This window comes from Lipotes vexillifer, unplaced genomic scaffold, assembly GCF_000442215.2.
Source record: "Lipotes vexillifer unplaced genomic scaffold, Lipotes_vexillifer_v1.1 scaffold217, whole genome shotgun sequence".
Lineage (NCBI taxonomy): Eukaryota > Metazoa > Chordata > Mammalia > Artiodactyla > Lipotidae > Lipotes > Lipotes vexillifer.
In genome coordinates this window covers 2,238,606-2,256,902 of record NW_006788200.1, presented here as the reverse complement: position 1 = coordinate 2,256,902, position 18,297 = coordinate 2,238,606, and the positions used below count along the sequence as shown (strand labels likewise).

Here is an 18,297-nt window from a genome sequence, read left to right as displayed (position 1 = left end):
AGGACATATGTTTGGTCTTGTTCTTTGGCCCCTTGCTGTGGCTGTGTGTGTGTGTGTGTGTGTGTGTGTGTGTGTGTGTGATATTTTTAGTTTTCTATTGCTGCATAACAAATTACCACAAATTTAGTGGCTTAAAACAACACTTAATTATTTCACAGGTCTGTCTGTCTGAGGTCCAAGCACCGGGTGCCTGGGCTCTCTTAAGTTTCTCACAATGCTGAAATTAGGATGTCAGCCGGACTGTGTTCTCATCTGAAGTTTGGGGTCCTCTTCCAGGCTCATATGGCTGTGGCAGAACTCAGTTACCTTTAGTTGTAAGATAGTGGTTTCTACTTCCTTGCTGGCCATCAGCTAGGGGCCACTTTCAGCAAATAGAGGCCACCTGCATTCCTTGCCCTGTGGTGTCCTCCATCTTCAGAGCTGGAACAGAAAAATTTCACTGTCAAATCCTTCCCTACTTCAAACATCCTCCAGAAGAGCCCAAACACCTTTATAATTTTTAAAAAATTTGTTTTTAAAATTAAGATATAATTGGCCTATAACATTATATTAGTTTCAGGTGTACAACATAATGATTTGATGTTTGATATATTGTGAAATGATCACTACAATAAGCCCAGTTAACATCCATCACTGTACAGAATTGTTTTTTTCTTGGGATAAGAACTTTTTTTTTTTTTTTTTGCGGTACGTGGGCCTCTCAATGTTGTGGCCTCTCCTGTTGTGGAGCACAGACTCCGGATGCGCAGGCCCAGCGGCCATGGCTCATGGGCCTAGCAGCTCTACGGCATGTGGGATCCTCCCGGACCAGGGCACAAACCCGTGTCCCTTGCATCAGCAGGCGGCCCCTCAACCACTGCGCCACCAGGGAAGCCTGGGTTAAGAACTTTTAAGATCTACTCTCTTTGCAACTTTCAAATATATAATGTAGTACAATTAATTATGGTCACTATGCTGTATATTACATCCCCATAACTTATTTATTTTATAAGCATTCCTGTCCTTTTAAGGGCTCACCTGATTAGGTCAGGTCCACTGAGGATAATCTCCCATTAAAGTCAACTGTCCACACATCATAACCTAATCACAGGAGTGATATCCCATCATATTCACAGATTCCTCCCACACTCAAGGGCAGGGGATCATATAAAGGCATGGGTCATTGGATATGGTTTCAGAATTCTGCCATATATATTAAAAAAAATAACAGATTTCAAACGTTTACAAAGTATCAGTAGAATAGTAACAACTCTGCATATACATTATCCAGCATCATCAAATGTAGACTTTTTTATTTTTTTATTTATTTATTTTTTTGCGGTACGTGGGCCTCTCACTGTTGTGGCCTCTCCCATTGCGGAGCACAGGCTCCGGACGCGCAGGCTTAGCGGCCATGGCTCATGGGCCCAGCCGCTCTGCGGCATGTGGGATCTTCCTGGACCGGGGCACGAACGCGTGTCCCCTGCATCAGCAGGCGGACTCTCAACCACTGCGCCACCAGGGAAGCCCTAGATATTTTTTTCTATTCAATGATAAAAATTTTTAGGCAGAATTCCTTTTTATGGATGTTTGGAAGTGATAATTCCCAACAGGTATCAGATTTACTTCCAGCATTTTGTGTAACTGGTCACCCCAAACCTGCTGGCCTCAGTATTTGTTATACTGTCTTCATCAGGTTCATAAGGACCCGCAGCTATTTCAAAGTTCACTTTTTTAAATGTGTCCAGAGATTTTGGTGCATAATGGTTGTTGGGTACATCCAGTCAGAAGCCAGGTGCAGTATTGGTATTTTGAAATGTACAAAGGGCCCTCTGAGGGAATATTTTCCTCCCATTTACATATTTTCTGGTTGTTGCATGTCAGAGTATTGTGCAAAATGCCTTGAGTTCATGATATCTCACCAGTAAGAGAATTGAAATAATCTGGTATGGGGCCAAAGGAACAAAGTGGACAAAGAAGAGAGGATTGAAGGTGTGTTTATTACAGGAAAAAGACCTGATTAAGTCTGAATCTCCCAACATGCAGAAGCTAGAACTGAGAGGCTTATTCGTTAAACTGAGTGATAGTTTCTGTACTCACAGAGGGAAAGCTCCAGGGGAACTTGGGAGGACTTTGTACCCTGGCTACCCTGGAAGTTTTGCAATAAGTGCACCATTCAGTCTATCTGGGCTTGTGGTGGGCTTAAGGAAATGAATAGATGAATGACCTCTTAGTTTTCTTAACAACACAGAGTTTGTGTTTTTGAGCGGTCACTAGTGCCAGATAAAATGTTAAGGGAAACCAGATTGAGGAGAACACAGGCTTTTCTCTTTTCAAAGAGGCAGCTCAACTGTCTCTGGGGGATAGCAGCGATCCTCTGAGGAAATCATGGAGACCAGAGTGGTGAAGCTGTGGGGTAAAATAAATGTCTTGCTTCATGCCACGCTGAGTTTCCTGCAAATCAACCAAATGTAATTTCACAAGCTGAAGCCTATAGACGTTAAGAAAATATTCACGGAACACACAGACCAAAGCATTGTGGCTAGGGCCCTAAGGGAACTTCCTGGAAGTTTCTAAATTTGCATTTTCATATTCTGGGGGGTTTAAGTTAACAACATTTAAAAGAAGCTTATTGTAGGAAGTGTGGAAGCTGTTTGCACACCTCTTTCCTAGCCCACTTCCCTGCTTCTCCTCCAAAATACCTTTACCATTGTATATAGTATGTATTGTACACTATAGTCTCCCTCACAGAAAAATAAATTCCACAAAAGTGTTTTGTTCAGTGCTGTATATTGAAATATACTAGAGGTACTAAGTATTTGTTGAAGTAATGAATGATTATGGGGAAATGTTAAAAACAGAACACTTAACCTAAAAGTCCACCACCCACTCAACATTTATTTCCTTTGCCTTTTTAAATTTTTGGTTGCATTGGGTCTTTGCTGCTGCGCACGGGCTTTCTCTAGTTGCGGCGAGCAGGGGCTACTCTGTTGTGGTGCTCAGGATTCTCATTGCGGTGGTTTCTCTTGTGAAGCACAGGCTCCCTGCGCGTGGGCTTCAGTATTTGTGGCTCATGGGCTCTAGAACGCAGGCTCACTAGTTGTGGCACAGGGGTTTAGTTGCTTCGTGCCATGCGGGATCTTCCTGGACCAGGGCTCAAACCCGTGTACCCTATAATTGGCAGGCGGATTCTTAACCACTGCGCCACCAGTGAAGTCCCCCTTTGCCTTTGGGAGGGGGAGGGCAGTTACTTCTCTTTTGGGATCAGACTATTACACAGATGGATATTCCTTCTAAAAATGTTCTAAAAGTTATTAGCTGTATACTAGCCCATCACGTGGGAAGAAGGGGCTCGTTCTGACTCTCTTCACACCTTACACAATACATCCTTATCTTGCAGCTGAGTTTCTGGTGCTTCCCTTTGCCCCAATTCCCGCGATCCCTCTCCCTCATTTCCTGCTCCCAGAACCCCACTCCAGGCTGACACGTCATCACGTTGGGCCTACGGCCGCGATGCCATACGCAGTGTCTGACGTCATGACGTAGAGCCTAGCAACCGCGCAAGCTCGCAGCCGAGACCGTTATGGCCGCCGCCACCCTGAGGAGGATGAGGGGCGCCCAGCAAGCGAAACTGCGGCCCAGGCCGGCCATCCAGGTTCCCGGAGGGCTGGCGCTGCCGCTGGTCCTGACGCTTCTGCTTGCGGCCAGTGGTAAATGGGGCGCGGCGGTAGGGAGGTAGCGGGAAGACGGGGAGGGCCCGGGCGCGGAACGCCAAGACGGGCCCGGCCAGGGAACGGGCGCTTCCTAGTGTCCGGAGCAGGTGGTGATGTGTAGAGGGGCAGGGTCTCTACAGCCCCGAAGAGGGAGAGTAGGCTGTCTGAAGGGGTCTGTGGAGGTGGGGTCTCCAAGAGGCCTGAGAAGTGGGGTTGAGAGCTGCAGGGACCCAGGCAGCGAGCGTGTAGATGGGCGGGGAGGGAGGAGTGGTGGTGGTGTCTAGAGAGTCTTGAAGAATGGGTTGCCACAGAGAATGGCGGTGATGCGGTCTCCAAGATCCCCTGGGGGTGTCGATTACAAACAAAAACGCACAACTGTAAGAACTGTGAGTTTATTCAGTGTCTTACTGAAGGCCGTAGCGGGGGGAGCCAGTTTCTCAGTTCTGAGAAATTGTTCGAAGAGGTGAGGTAGGAGCCAGGTTTATGGATGAATTTTTTGCTGGGAAAAAAACATGTAGTCAAACATCAAAAGATTACTGCTCATCATAAAGAACAGACATCTGAAGTTCATAATTTTAGTACTTTGTATGGGAAGACGCAAGAATCTGGGGTTATTGAAATTCTTCCTTAGGTATGCATCTTGCCAGTCTAGGACCCGTGTATCCAAAACAGAATACTTCATCCTGTTTTTCTCCATCCTGAGGTCCCCTCAGATCCACTGTAGGTGGATCTGCAGTGGCTAATAGCTTGATTCTTGTAGAACTGGAATGGCATGCAACGTTTTCTTTTTCTTTTTTTTTCTCTACAGAGATGGGAGTTAGGAGGGTCTAGAAGAGAGCACAGAGGGGACAGGTGCTGAGGAGACAGCCGAGAGTAAGAGGTGTGGTGTCTAGAGAGAGTCCCAAGGTCAGGTGCGGGTGCCCAGGGGTTTAGCTGGGCCAAGGGAAGGCGGGGGCTTTCCAGAACGGGTGAGATCAGCGGTAAAGACGAAGGTGGGTAGGGGCACTGACCGGACCGAGCCGATGGAATAATTTGGAGAGCGAAAGTGAAAGGAAAAGAGCTATCTTTGAGTATTGGTGCATCTGTGAGGACTGGGAGGTTCTGGGGCTTGGTAAAGAGCCAGAATGCTGGGGCGTTGGACTCCTGAGGGGCTTGGGAGGAGAAGAGGAGTTCTGGGACAAGGGAGATTCTTTGTAAACATGGTCCCCCTTCTCTGTGTCCTGGGTTAACCAGACAACCCTGCTTCATTTTAATGGATCTGTAGGATTTAAGTTTTTATTTTTTTATTTTTTATTGAGGTGTAATTGACATATTAGTTTCAGATGTACAGCGTAATGATTTGATGTTTGTATACACTGTGATCGCACACTAAGTCTAGTTACCGTCCATTACCACACATAGTTAACATTTTTTTCTTATGAGAACTTGTCAGATTTACTCTCTTAGCAACTTAAAGATATGCAGTACAGTATTATTAACTATAGTCACCGTGCTGTACATTGCATCCCCATGACTTATTTATTTTATAAGTGGAAGTTTGTACCTTTTGATTCCCTTCACCTCCACCCTGCCCCTGTCCCCGCCAACCACCATTCTGTTCTCTGTATTTATGAGTTTAGCTTTTTAATTTGTTTTTATTTGTTTTGTTTTGTTCTTTAGATTCCACATGTAAATGAAACCATATATCTGTCTTTCTCTGACTGACGTATTTCACGTAGCATAATGCCCTCAAGATCCATCCATGTTGTTGCAAATGGCAAGATTCCATTCTCTTTTGTGGCTGAATGATAAATCCACTGTGTATGTGTACCACAACTTCTTTATCCATTCATTGATCCATGGGCACTTAGGTTGTTTCCATATCTTGGCTATTGTAAATAGTGCTGCAAGATTAAGTATGGGCCTGAGACTTAGGGGGAACAAATCCACTAATAAGAATTTATAATGATTAAGCAGTATTTCGTTTAGTAGTCCCTTTTTTATTTCAGGCCAAGACATGATCCTTCTTTTTCTGCCTAAATCTTGTCTGAGTTCAGATGAAAAACAGTATGAATGGGATAGTGTTCATTTATTTGCCAACAGGGGCTGTCTAGCCATACATTCCTGTACTACAGTGCTGCGGTTACTTACTTGGGTTTCCCCAGCAGCTGTGAGGGCAGGGCACCTGGACCACCCTCCCATAAGTGTTTGTAACTCTGTGGGAAAGGACTGTGGCCCATTTTCCCAAGCCCCTTTCATCGTTAGTAAAATATAATGAGGATTTCTCTGGTTGATGCAGATACTCCTGTTCCTAAAGTTCCTAAGTAGCATGGTTGTTTTGGTCATTTAATCATCTAAGAAAAAACTGACATTTAAGCATTTATATTTCTTGCTGGAGTGCTTAAGATATACAGTTTGGGGAATATGTAGCTGGTAACTAGTTTCAAAAACAACTTTTTCTCTTAAGAGATGGTTGAAAATTTTCTGATGTGTGGGTAAGCAGGGTGAGTGTGGAGTATTAAGGTGTCCTCTTGTCTTTTTTTATTTGTTAGGGCCCCATAAACATTGCTCCAACTATACTAGGACATTTCAGGGAATGGTTTTCTTTTATTAAGTTTTTGTATATATCAATTTTAAATTCAGATTATTCCCTATTGAAAATAACTTAAATGAAAACTAACATGTATGCTTTTAATAGGGAAGCAGCTCCATTGTAGTACAGTGTAGCATGTGTAAAGCTTTGGGTAATATAAATGTTTTTTGTAAGCGTGCCTTATGGTAAAGTGATTTCAAAGTAATTACTCTTGTAATAAGAAAATTAAAGTCTAGCTAGAATATATTGCATTCCAAACTTCAAGTAAGCATAGGAAGTTAGAAAGTTTCCATATCAGATTTATTTAAACTTGTTCCATATTAGGTTTCTTAAAATTTCAGTGCTTGGGTATATTCTTGGCAATCTGTAAGACTTTTTACAGTTGTTTTTGTTTTGGTAAAGTTTAAAAAAGTTAATGTAAGTGTTATTTTGGATCACTGGATGCTCACCGTATGACCTAGTCTTGCCATGCCATTTCAAAAGTGCCTGCTTTCTACATTGACCATCATATTGCTCCTAGATGTTGCCTAAATTTATTTAATATGTATTTAATTTTTAAGGCATTGTTTCCCAGAATTCAGTGTGTGAATGAATTCTCAGGGTCTTCTGCATTCTTGTTCGAGAAATATTGATATAGTTTATTTTAAGGCAGTTTTTAAAAAGGTACCAATAGGAGAGAATTAAATTAAAAAATTTTAATTTTTGAAGTGTTAAGTTTTAACTAGAGAGGTAATATCAAATAGGAAAGGGTAGAAATGGAACATATATCAATATGTAAAAGTCTAAAGTTTTTAATATATATATATATATATATATATATATATATATATATATATATATATATAAACTCAAACGATTAAATCCATAAAGTCAGAGTTATCACTTTGTTCTGAATACTCTTTATAGCTGACTGGATCAACCTCTTTCATTTGAAGGAGTGGCAGTCCAGGAGGTTGATCTAATTTACATCAAATGTTTCAGATGAAGTCCTAGTTTGTTTTCTTGTATATAATGTCCACGTGTTTTTTTTTTTTTTTGGGAAGAAGGGGCTCGTTCTGACTCTCTTCACACCTTACACAATACATCCTTATCTTGCAGCTGAGTTTCTGGTGCTTCCCTTTGCCCCAATTCCCGCGATCCCTCTCCCTCATTTCCTGCTCCCAGAACCCCACTCCAGGCTGACACGTCATCACGTTGGGCCTACGGCCGCGATGCCATACGCAGTGTCTGACGTCATGACGTAGAGCCTAGCAACCGCGCAAGCTCGCAGCCGAGACCGTTATGGCCGCCGCCACCCTGAGGAGGATGAGGGGCGCCCAGCAAGCGAAACTGCGGCCCAGGCCGGCCATCCAGGTTCCCGGAGGGCTGGCGCTGCCGCTGGTCCTGACGCTTCTGCTTGCGGCCAGTGGTAAATGGGGCGCGGCGGTAGGGAGGTAGCGGGAAGACGGGGAGGGCCCGGGCGCGGAACGCCAAGACGGGCCCGGCCAGGGAACGGGCGCTTCCTAGTGTCCGGAGCAGGTGGTGATGTGTAGAGGGGCAGGGTCTCTACAGCCCCGAAGAGGGAGAGTAGGCTGTCTGAAGGGGTCTGTGGAGGTGGGGTCTCCAAGAGGCCTGAGAAGTGGGGTTGAGAGCTGCAGGGACCCAGGCAGCGAGCGTGTAGATGGGCGGGGAGGGAGGAGTGGTGGTGGTGTCTAGAGAGTCTTGAAGAATGGGTTGCCACAGAGAATGGCGGTGATGCGGTCTCCAAGATCCCCTGGGGGTGTCGATTACAAACAAAAACGCACAACTGTAAGAACTGTGAGTTTATTCAGTGTCTTACTGAAGGCCGTAGCGGGGGGAGCCAGTTTCTCAGTTCTGAGAAATTGTTCGAAGAGGTGAGGTAGGAGCCAGGTTTATGGATGAATTTTTTGCTGGGAAAAAAACATGTAGTCAAACATCAAAAGATTACTGCTCATCATAAAGAACAGACATCTGAAGTTCATAATTTTAGTACTTTGTATGGGAAGACGCAAGAATCTGGGGTTATTGAAATTCTTCCTTAGGTATGCATCTTGCCAGTCTAGGACCCGTGTATCCAAAACAGAATACTTCATCCTGTTTTTCTCCATCCTGAGGTCCCCTCAGATCCACTGTAGGTGGATCTGCAGTGGCTAATAGCTTGATTCTTGTAGAACTGGAATGGCATGCAACGTTTTCTTTTTCTTTTTTTTTCTCTACAGAGATGGGAGTTAGGAGGGTCTAGAAGAGAGCACAGAGGGGACAGGTGCTGAGGAGACAGCCGAGAGTAAGAGGTGTGGTGTCTAGAGAGAGTCCCAAGGTCAGGTGCGGGTGCCCAGGGGTTTAGCTGGGCCAAGGGAAGGCGGGGGCTTTCCAGAACGGGTGAGATCAGCGGTAAAGACGAAGGTGGGTAGGGGCACTGACCGGACCGAGCCGATGGAATAATTTGGAGAGCGAAAGTGAAAGGAAAAGAGCTATCTTTGAGTATTGGTGCATCTGTGAGGACTGGGAGGTTCTGGGGCTTGGTAAAGAGCCAGAATGCTGGGGCGTTGGACTCCTGAGGGGCTTGGGAGGAGAAGAGGAGTTCTGGGACAAGGGAGATTCTTTGTAAACATGGTCCCCCTTCTCTGTGTCCTGGGTTAACCAGACAACCCTGCTTCATTTTAATGGATCTGTAGGATTTAAGTTTTTATTTTTTTATTTTTTATTGAGGTGTAATTGACATATTAGTTTCAGATGTACAGCGTAATGATTTGATGTTTGTATACACTGTGATCGCACACTAAGTCTAGTTACCGTCCATTACCACACATAGTTAACATTTTTTTCTTATGAGAACTTGTCAGATTTACTCTCTTAGCAACTTAAAGATATGCAGTACAGTATTATTAACTATAGTCACCGTGCTGTACATTGCATCCCCATGACTTATTTATTTTATAAGTGGAAGTTTGTACCTTTTGATTCCCTTCACCTCCACCCTGCCCCTGTCCCCGCCAACCACCATTCTGTTCTCTGTATTTATGAGTTTAGCTTTTTAATTTGTTTTTATTTGTTTTGTTTTGTTCTTTAGATTCCACATGTAAATGAAACCATATATCTGTCTTTCTCTGACTGACGTATTTCACGTAGCATAATGCCCTCAAGATCCATCCATGTTGTTGCAAATGGCAAGATTCCATTCTCTTTTGTGGCTGAATGATAAATCCACTGTGTATGTGTACCACAACTTCTTTATCCATTCATTGATCCATGGGCACTTAGGTTGTTTCCATATCTTGGCTATTGTAAATAGTGCTGCAAGATTAAGTATGGGCCTGAGACTTAGGGGGAACAAATCCACTAATAAGAATTTATAATGATTAAGCAGTATTTCGTTTAGTAGTCCCTTTTTTATTTCAGGCCAAGACATGATCCTTCTTTTTCTGCCTAAATCTTGTCTGAGTTCAGATGAAAAACAGTATGAATGGGATAGTGTTCATTTATTTGCCAACAGGGGCTGTCTAGCCATACATTCCTGTACTACAGTGCTGCGGTTACTTACTTGGGTTTCCCCAGCAGCTGTGAGGGCAGGGCACCTGGACCACCCTCCCATAAGTGTTTGTAACTCTGTGGGAAAGGACTGTGGCCCATTTTCCCAAGCCCCTTTCATCGTTAGTAAAATATAATGAGGATTTCTCTGGTTGATGCAGATACTCCTGTTCCTAAAGTTCCTAAGTAGCATGGTTGTTTTGGTCATTTAATCATCTAAGAAAAAACTGACATTTAAGCATTTATATTTCTTGCTGGAGTGCTTAAGATATACAGTTTGGGGAATATGTAGCTGGTAACTAGTTTCAAAAACAACTTTTTCTCTTAAGAGATGGTTGAAAATTTTCTGATGTGTGGGTAAGCAGGGTGAGTGTGGAGTATTAAGGTGTCCTCTTGTCTTTTTTTATTTGTTAGGGCCCCATAAACATTGCTCCAACTATACTAGGACATTTCAGGGAATGGTTTTCTTTTATTAAGTTTTTGTATATATCAATTTTAAATTCAGATTATTCCCTATTGAAAATAACTTAAATGAAAACTAACATGTATGCTTTTAATAGGGAAGCAGCTCCATTGTAGTACAGTGTAGCATGTGTAAAGCTTTGGGTAATATAAATGTTTTTTGTAAGCGTGCCTTATGGTAAAGTGATTTCAAAGTAATTACTCTTGTAATAAGAAAATTAAAGTCTAGCTAGAATATATTGCATTCCAAACTTCAAGTAAGCATAGGAAGTTAGAAAGTTTCCATATCAGATTTATTTAAACTTGTTCCATATTAGGTTTCTTAAAATTTCAGTGCTTGGGTATATTCTTGGCAATCTGTAAGACTTTTTACAGTTGTTTTTGTTTTGGTAAAGTTTAAAAAAGTTAATGTAAGTGTTATTTTGGATCACTGGATGCTCACCGTATGACCTAGTCTTGCCATGCCATTTCAAAAGTGCCTGCTTTCTACATTGACCATCATATTGCTCCTAGATGTTGCCTAAATTTATTTAATATGTATTTAATTTTTAAGGCATTGTTTCCCAGAATTCAGTGTGTGAATGAATTCTCAGGGTCTTCTGCATTCTTGTTCGAGAAATATTGATATAGTTTATTTTAAGGCAGTTTTTAAAAAGGTACCAATAGGAGAGAATTAAATTAAAAAATTTTAATTTTTGAAGTGTTAAGTTTTAACTAGAGAGGTAATATCAAATAGGAAAGGGTAGAAATGGAACATATATCAATATGTAAAAGTCTAAAGTTTTTAATATATATATATATATATATATATATATATATATATATATATATATATATAAACTCAAACGATTAAATCCATAAAGTCAGAGTTATCACTTTGTTCTGAATACTCTTTATAGCTGACTGGATCAACCTCTTTCATTTGAAGGAGTGGCAGTCCAGGAGGTTGATCTAATTTACATCAAATGTTTCAGATGAAGTCCTAGTTTGTTTTCTTGTATATAATGTCCACGTGTTTTTTTTTTTTTTTTGGCTGTGTTTTGTGGCATGTGGGATCTTAGTTCCCCAACTAGGGATCGAACCCTTGACCTCTGCAGTGGAAGCACCAAGTCTTAACCACTGACTGCTAGGGAAGTCCCAATTTCCAGATTTTTACTCCTTGAACAGTATTTATTAATTCTGCTCCTACTTGGTGCTAGGTATTGGAGTTACAACAACAAATAGGGTGACGTTGGAGATATCCTTAGAAGAGTGGCGGGGTTTTACCTGGCTGAGAACTATGAGAAAGGCTTTTCAGAGAGTGTAGTAGGTGCAAAAACGCTACTTGGGAAGCAGTGTAGGATTTGTGGTGAGAGTTGAGCATTTTCAATAAATATTTATTGAATGCCTGCTATCTGTTAAGTAGGCAGTGGGGATAGAATAGTTAGGAAGATTAGTAGGAGATAACAGCATTGAGATAATGGGGACCAGATCATATAGGATCTTATAGGCTATTATAAAGACTTTGAATTTCACTCTTGAGAGAAATGGAGAGCTACTAGATGGTTTTAAGCAGAGGAGTAACGTCATTTAACTTAAGTTTTTACAGGATGACTCTGGCTGTTATGTTGAGAGTGGACACTAGGGGTTAAGGGAGAAGCATACAGATCATTTAGAAGGCTACCATAATAATCCAGGTGAGATTGTGGTGGCTTGGACTAGGCAGTAGCAATGGAGGGGTGAAAAGTCTTCAAATTCTGCATATATTTTGAAGGCAGAGAAACAGATTGGATGTGGGGTGTTAAAATAATGACTCCAAGGGTTTTGGCTTGAGTAACAGAAAAATGGAGTTGCCATTAACTGAGAGGGAGACTATAGATAGAACAAGTTTTTGTTTTTGTTTCTTTGTTTTTTCTTTTTGGAGTGGGAAGAAAAAATGCATTTCTTTAACCTTTTCATTCTGAAATAACTGTAGATTCACTTGCAGTTGTAAGAAATAAAATACAGAAATTCTGTGTACCCTTTACCCAGTTTTTCCCAGTGATAACATCCTGTAGAACTGTAGTATAATATCACAACCAGGATACTGATATCGATACAATCAAGATACTGAGCATTTCCATCACCATAAGGATCTTTCCTATTGCTCTTTTATAGTTACCCTCACTTTCTTCCTATCCCTACTCCCTCCTGAAATCCTGGCAACCACTAATTTTTTTAATTTCTGTAATTTTATCATTTTGTGAATGTGATACATGGGATCATATGGTATGTAACTTTTTGGGATTGGCTTTTTTCACCTAGCATAATTCTCAGGAGATTCTTCTAAGTTGTTTCATTTGTCTATAGTTTGTTCCTTTTAATTGCTGAGTAATATTCCATGGTATGGATGTACTACACTTTGTTTAACCATTCATCCATTGAAGGACATCTGGGTTGTTTCCAGTTTTTGGCTATTATGAATAAGGCTGCTATAAACATTTATGTACAGATTTTTATGTGAACATAAGTTTTCATTTCTCTGGGATAAATGCCCAGGACTGTAACTGCTGGGTCACATGGTAGTTGCACATTTAGTTTTTTAAGAAACTGCCAAGCTGTTTTCTGGAGTGGTCGTCCTATTTTACATTACCAGCAGCAACATATGAGTGATCTTGTTTCTCTGCATCCTTGCCGACATTTGGCGTTGTCATTATTTTTTATTTTAGCCATTCTGATAGGTGTGCAGTGATATCTCATTGAGGTTTTTTTAAAAAAATTAATTAATTAATTTTTGGCTGTGTTGGGTCTTCGTTGCTGTGTGCGGGCTTTCTCTAGTTGGGGTGAGCAGGGGCTACTCTTCGTTGAGGTGCACGGGCTTCTCATTGTCGTGGCTTCTCTTGTTGCGGAGCACAGGCTGTAGGTGCACAGGCTTCAGTAGTTGTGGCACGTGGGCTCTAGAGCTCAGGCTCAGTAGTTGTGGCACACGGGCTTAGTTGCTCCATGGCATGTGAGATCTTCCCGGGCCAGGGCTCGAACCCGTGTCCCCTGCACTGGCAGGCGGATTCTGTGACCTCTGTGCCACTAGGGAAGCCCTCTCATTGAGGTTTTAATTTGCATTTCCCTAATGGTTAACATCTTTTCATGTGCTTATTTGCCATCTGTATGTTCTTTTTGGTGAAACGTCTCTTTATGTCTTTTGCCCATGTTCCAATTGGATTGTTTGCTTTTTCACTTTATGTATTCTAGATACTAGGCCTTTGTTGGGTATGGGGCTTACAAATATTTCTCCCACTTTGTAGCTTGCCTTTTCATCCTCACAGGAAGGTCTTTCACTGAAAAAAGTTTTTAAGTTTTGATGGAATTGGGCTTCCCTGGTGGCGCAGTGGTTACGAATCTGCCTGCCAATGCAGGGGACACGGGTTCGAGCCCTGGTCTGGGAAGACCCCACATGCCACGGAGCAACTAAGCCCGTGCGCCACAACTACTGAGCCTGTGCTCTAGAGCCCGCAAGCCACAGCTACTGAGGCTGCGTGCCACAACTACTGAAGCCCGTGTGCCTAGAGCCCGTGCTCCACAACAGGAGAAACCACCGCAATGAGAAGCCCGCAGTGAGAAGCCCTACTCTACCGCAACGAAGAGTAGCCCCCACTTGCTGCAACTAGAGAAAGCCCATGTGCAGCAACGAAGACCCAAAGCAGCCAAAGATAAATAAATAAAATAAATAAATTTAAAAAAAATTTGATGGAATTCAGTTCAATTTATGAATTTTTCCTTTATGTATTTTTGGTATCAGGTCAAAGAATTTGTTGTCTAGTCCTAGATTCTGAAGATTTTGTCCTAAGTCTTCTTTAAAAAATCTGTGTAGTTTTACATTTAAATTTGTGATACATTTTTAGTTAATTTTTGTAAAAGGTGTGAGACTTAGGCTGAGGTTCGTTTAGCTTGTTAATATGGTGGATTACTTTGATTTTTGAGTATTGAGCCAGTCTTGCATCCATGGAATAAACCTTAGTGATCATGGAGTATCATTCTTTTTATATATTGCAGATTTCTTTCTTTCTTTTTTTTTTTTTGGCTGCACTGCATGGCTTGTGGGATCTCAGTTACCCATCCACCGATTAAACTCAGGCCACAGCAGCGAAAACCCTAACCACTAGGCAACCAGGGAACTTTATATTAAAGTTGATTTCTTTTAAAAAAAATTTATTCATTTATTTATTTTCAGCCGCGTTGGGTCTTTGTTGTTGCACGCGGGCTTTCTCTAGTTGCGGTACACGGGCTTCTCATTGTGGTAGCTTCTCTTGTTGTGGAGCACGGGCTCTAGGCACGTGGGCTCAGTAGTTGTGGCACACGGGCTTAGTTGCTCCGTGGCACGTGGGGTCTTCCCGGGCCAGGGCTCCAACCCATGTCCCCCGCATTGGTAGGTGGATTCTTAACCACTGCGCCACCAGGGAAGTCCTAAAGTTGATTTCTATTTGCTAATATTTTGTTAAGGGTTTTTGCATTTCTGTTCATGAAAGATATCAGTCTGTAATTTTCTTTTTCTGTAGTGGCTTTGGTTTTGGTATCGGGATAATAATTTTAGCTTCATAAAATGAATTGTGAAGTGTTCCCTCCTCTGCAAGTCTCTGGAAGAGATTGTGTAGAATTGGTGTTAATTCTTTTTTTTTTTTTTTTTTGCGGTACGTGGACTTCTCCCGGACCAGGGCACGAACCCGTGTCCCCTGCATCGGCAGGCGGACTCCCAACCACTGCGCCACCAGGGAAGCCCTGGTGTTAATTCTTCATTAAACATTTGGTAGACTTCTCCAGTGAAACCATCTGGGCCAGGAGATTTGATTTGGGGGAGTTTTAAAATTAGAAATTCAGTTTCCTTAATAGTTAAAGGGCTATTCAAATTATGTATTTTGCATGGGGTAAATTGTGGTACTTTGTGTTGTTAAGACTCTGGTCTGAAACGTTCTCTTTTAGTTGGCTTTTTATGACATTGCTCTGGCAGGGGAGGTGGGGATTGGTGCACTTACTGGCAGGTAGAGCTAGAAATCTAGGGTCTCCACTTGATCTGTGTTGGCACCTGAAGGGTGGTGGTGGTCCTGTTAGTTCTGGGCAGGGGTGGGAGTTTTGGCTCCCCTCATGGTCTGCACTGACATATTGTTGGGGGTGGCCTCATTACTGCTAGACCATGGTTAAAGTCTTGACTGTTCACTAGGCCTCCTCTGACATCATCCTATTGTGGAGGGGAAGGGGCACCTCATTACAGCTTGGTGAGGGTGGAAATCTAGGCTCCCCACTCGGTCTTTGCTGGTGTAGGTGTGAGTGGAGCCACAGTTTTTTCTGTGTTGTTTGCTTGGAGTAGAGCAGTCACTGTCTAAAAGTTTTCTTTCTTGCTAGGCTGCCTCTCTCCTGATCTCCTGGCAAGAGAGAGCAGGCTTTTTGGGTGGCCCTTTTTTTTTTTTCTAATTTTTTTTTTTTTTTTTTTTTTGCGATATGTGGGCCTCTCACTGTCGTGGCCTTTCCCGTTGCCGGACGCGCAAGCTCAGCGGCCACGGCTCACAGGCCCAGCCGCTACGCGGCTCACGGGCCCAGCCGCTACGCGGCATGTGGGATCCTCCCAGACCGGGGCACGAACCCATATCCCCTGCATCGGCAGGCGGACTCTCAACCACTGCGCCACCAGGGAGGCCCTTGGGTGGCCCTTTTTGTCCATACCCGTGGTGTTTCCAGGTTGCTGGGCTCTTCAGCTCAAGTCTGGAATATGTGAGGTAAAAAGAAAATCCAGAAAAGTCACCACTGGGTTGTTTCTCATGTCCTGAGGTCTCTAACCACTCTGCCTTATTCTTTCCACCTTTCAGAGTCATCTTATGTTATTTTATATGTAATATGCAGGGTTTTAATTTGTTTTTAGTGGGAAGAATAGGGATAAACACATCTACTCCATCTTCCTGGAAGCCAAAGTCAGAATTCATTTTGAACATGTTAATTTGAATGACAGACGTCTAAGAGGAGATATCAGGTAGGCAGTTGGACTTATGAGCCTAGAGTTCTTGTAGTACATGGAAGTTCTCTTCTGATGGCTTCATTTTTCTCAGAGAAGTTAGGAAGTGATGTTAGCCTTTAAAAATGAGGACAACAGAGAAGGTGTTAGAAGTTTGAGGACAGAGGAAAATGTGAATGGTCTGCGAAGGGAGTAGAAGTGTGAACGGACTAGGAAAATACAGTATAATTGCTGACAGCATTACATGTATATCTCAATTTTGGGCGTTGAATTTAAAATGAAATAAAAAAATGAAAAAGTTAAAATGAAATAAATTGAAGTAAAAAATGAAATATTCATCAGATAACAATTGCCTTGCCAGATAGTAACAACTTAAGCAGCATAAGAGACCTACTGCATTACATAGCCTGCCACTGTAAGAAAAAGAAAAGAAAGAATAGAGAGGGGTTTGACTTTAGGTCACAGTGGCAAAGTTCACACAGAGCTTGTACCCTCTGTTTTCATTTCACAGAGGTTTGACTTCAGTACCCAGACTCTACCCCAACCCCAGAACAGAAAGACAGGTGGCTGATTCTAGCTTAGTGGAAAATTTAGGTATATGTGCTTCTAGCTTGGTGGAGATAAATTTGAAGATTTCAGTTTAATGTTCTTTATTTACTTATTTTAGCTCTATCACAGACTGATTCGCCGAGCCAGAGTGGACTCAACTCACGTGTTTCTACTCCAAATATGGATGCTTTAACAAATGAAACCCAAACCAAACCTTCTGTTTCCCAAATCAGCACCACTCTCCCTCCCACAACTAGTACAGAAAAAAGTGGAGTGGCATCTCTGTCCCCTCATCCCTCGCCTACTATTTCTCTGTCCCAAGAGGAAGCTGATAACAATGAAGATCCTAGCATAGAGGAGGAGGATCTTCTCACACTGAATAGTTCTCCGTCCACTGCCAAAGACACTCTGGACAATGGAGATTATGGAGAACCAGATTACGACTGGACCACCAGCCCCCGGGACGATGAGTCCAATGAGGCCTTGGAAGAAAACAGGAGCTATATGGAAATTGAACAGTCAGTGAGACCTTTTAAGACCCCACCCTCAAATATAGAAGAGGAAGATAGCCATTTCTTTTTCCATCTTATTATTTTTGCTTTTTGTATTGCTGTTGTTTATATTACATATCACAACAAAAGGAAGGTAAGTTTGGGATTTTTCACGCCCTCTAGTTGCCCTCTATAATCTCAGTCATATTTCTTATTAATACTTCTGCTGATTCAGAGTTTTTTCTTTTTTGGTCAGGTTTCAATTGATGGTAAAATATCAAGATGTCTCATATCAGTTTATAAATCTGTGGTGTATTTTAACAAATGAAAGACAGAATGCTTTAGTACATGTGCTTCTGAAAAAAGAAGCCAAAATTTTTTTTTTTTTTTTTTTTTTTTTTGCTGTGCCCGGGCCTCTCACTGTTGTGGCCTCTCCCACTGCGGAGCCCCGGACGCGCAGGCCCAGCGACCATGGCCCACGGGCCCAGCCGCTCCGCGGCATGTGGGATCCTCCCAGACCGGGGCGCGAACCCGCGTCCCCTGCATCGGCAGGCGGACCCTCAACCACTGCGCCACCAGGGAAGCCCCAAAATATTTTTATTGAGCAAAACCAAAGCCCAGTGATTTTTTTAAAAAAAGGTTTTGTATCTTAACTTAGCATTGCTACCTCATTGGGAGTGCTTGTGGAGAGAGATTGTTAATTTAAGACTTCTAATTTATTAAGCACTGAACTTAATGATATTTTGATAACTTTTTTCCCTGGTTGTTAAAGTATTACATGTCTTTTTTAGGGACACAGAAAAGTGTAGAAAAGAAAATATAAGCTACTACCCAAAGCTGAGCATTAATAACATTTTGGTATATTTCTGGTCTGTAAATGTGTGTATAGTTCAGACATATATGTGTATGTTAATTTTTAAATGAATTTGATTATTTCATATAGAGTTTTGTATCTTGCCTTTTACCTAACAAATCATGAGCATTTTTTGTATCATTAATATTCTTTAAAAACATGATTTAATAGCTACATAATTTATTTGGCTATTT

At 42.1% G+C, this 18,297-nt stretch overlaps 1 protein-coding gene across 1 annotated transcript in view; it reads left to right on the top strand.

Moving 5' to 3' along the window:
* Positions 1-7,505: 7,505 nt before the first annotated feature.
* Positions 7,506-18,297, top strand: part of CUNH5orf15 (chromosome unknown C5orf15 homolog) — a 13,386-nt gene continuing 2,594 nt past the window's right edge. Inside the window, exons 1-2 of the mRNA XM_007461354.1 lie at positions 7,506-7,672; positions 16,878-17,404. Coding sequence (XP_007461416.1) covers positions 7,546-7,672; positions 16,878-17,404 — 654 coding nt within the window. The 5' untranslated portion in view covers positions 7,506-7,545. The remainder of the gene's footprint in view (positions 7,673-16,877; positions 17,405-18,297) is intronic.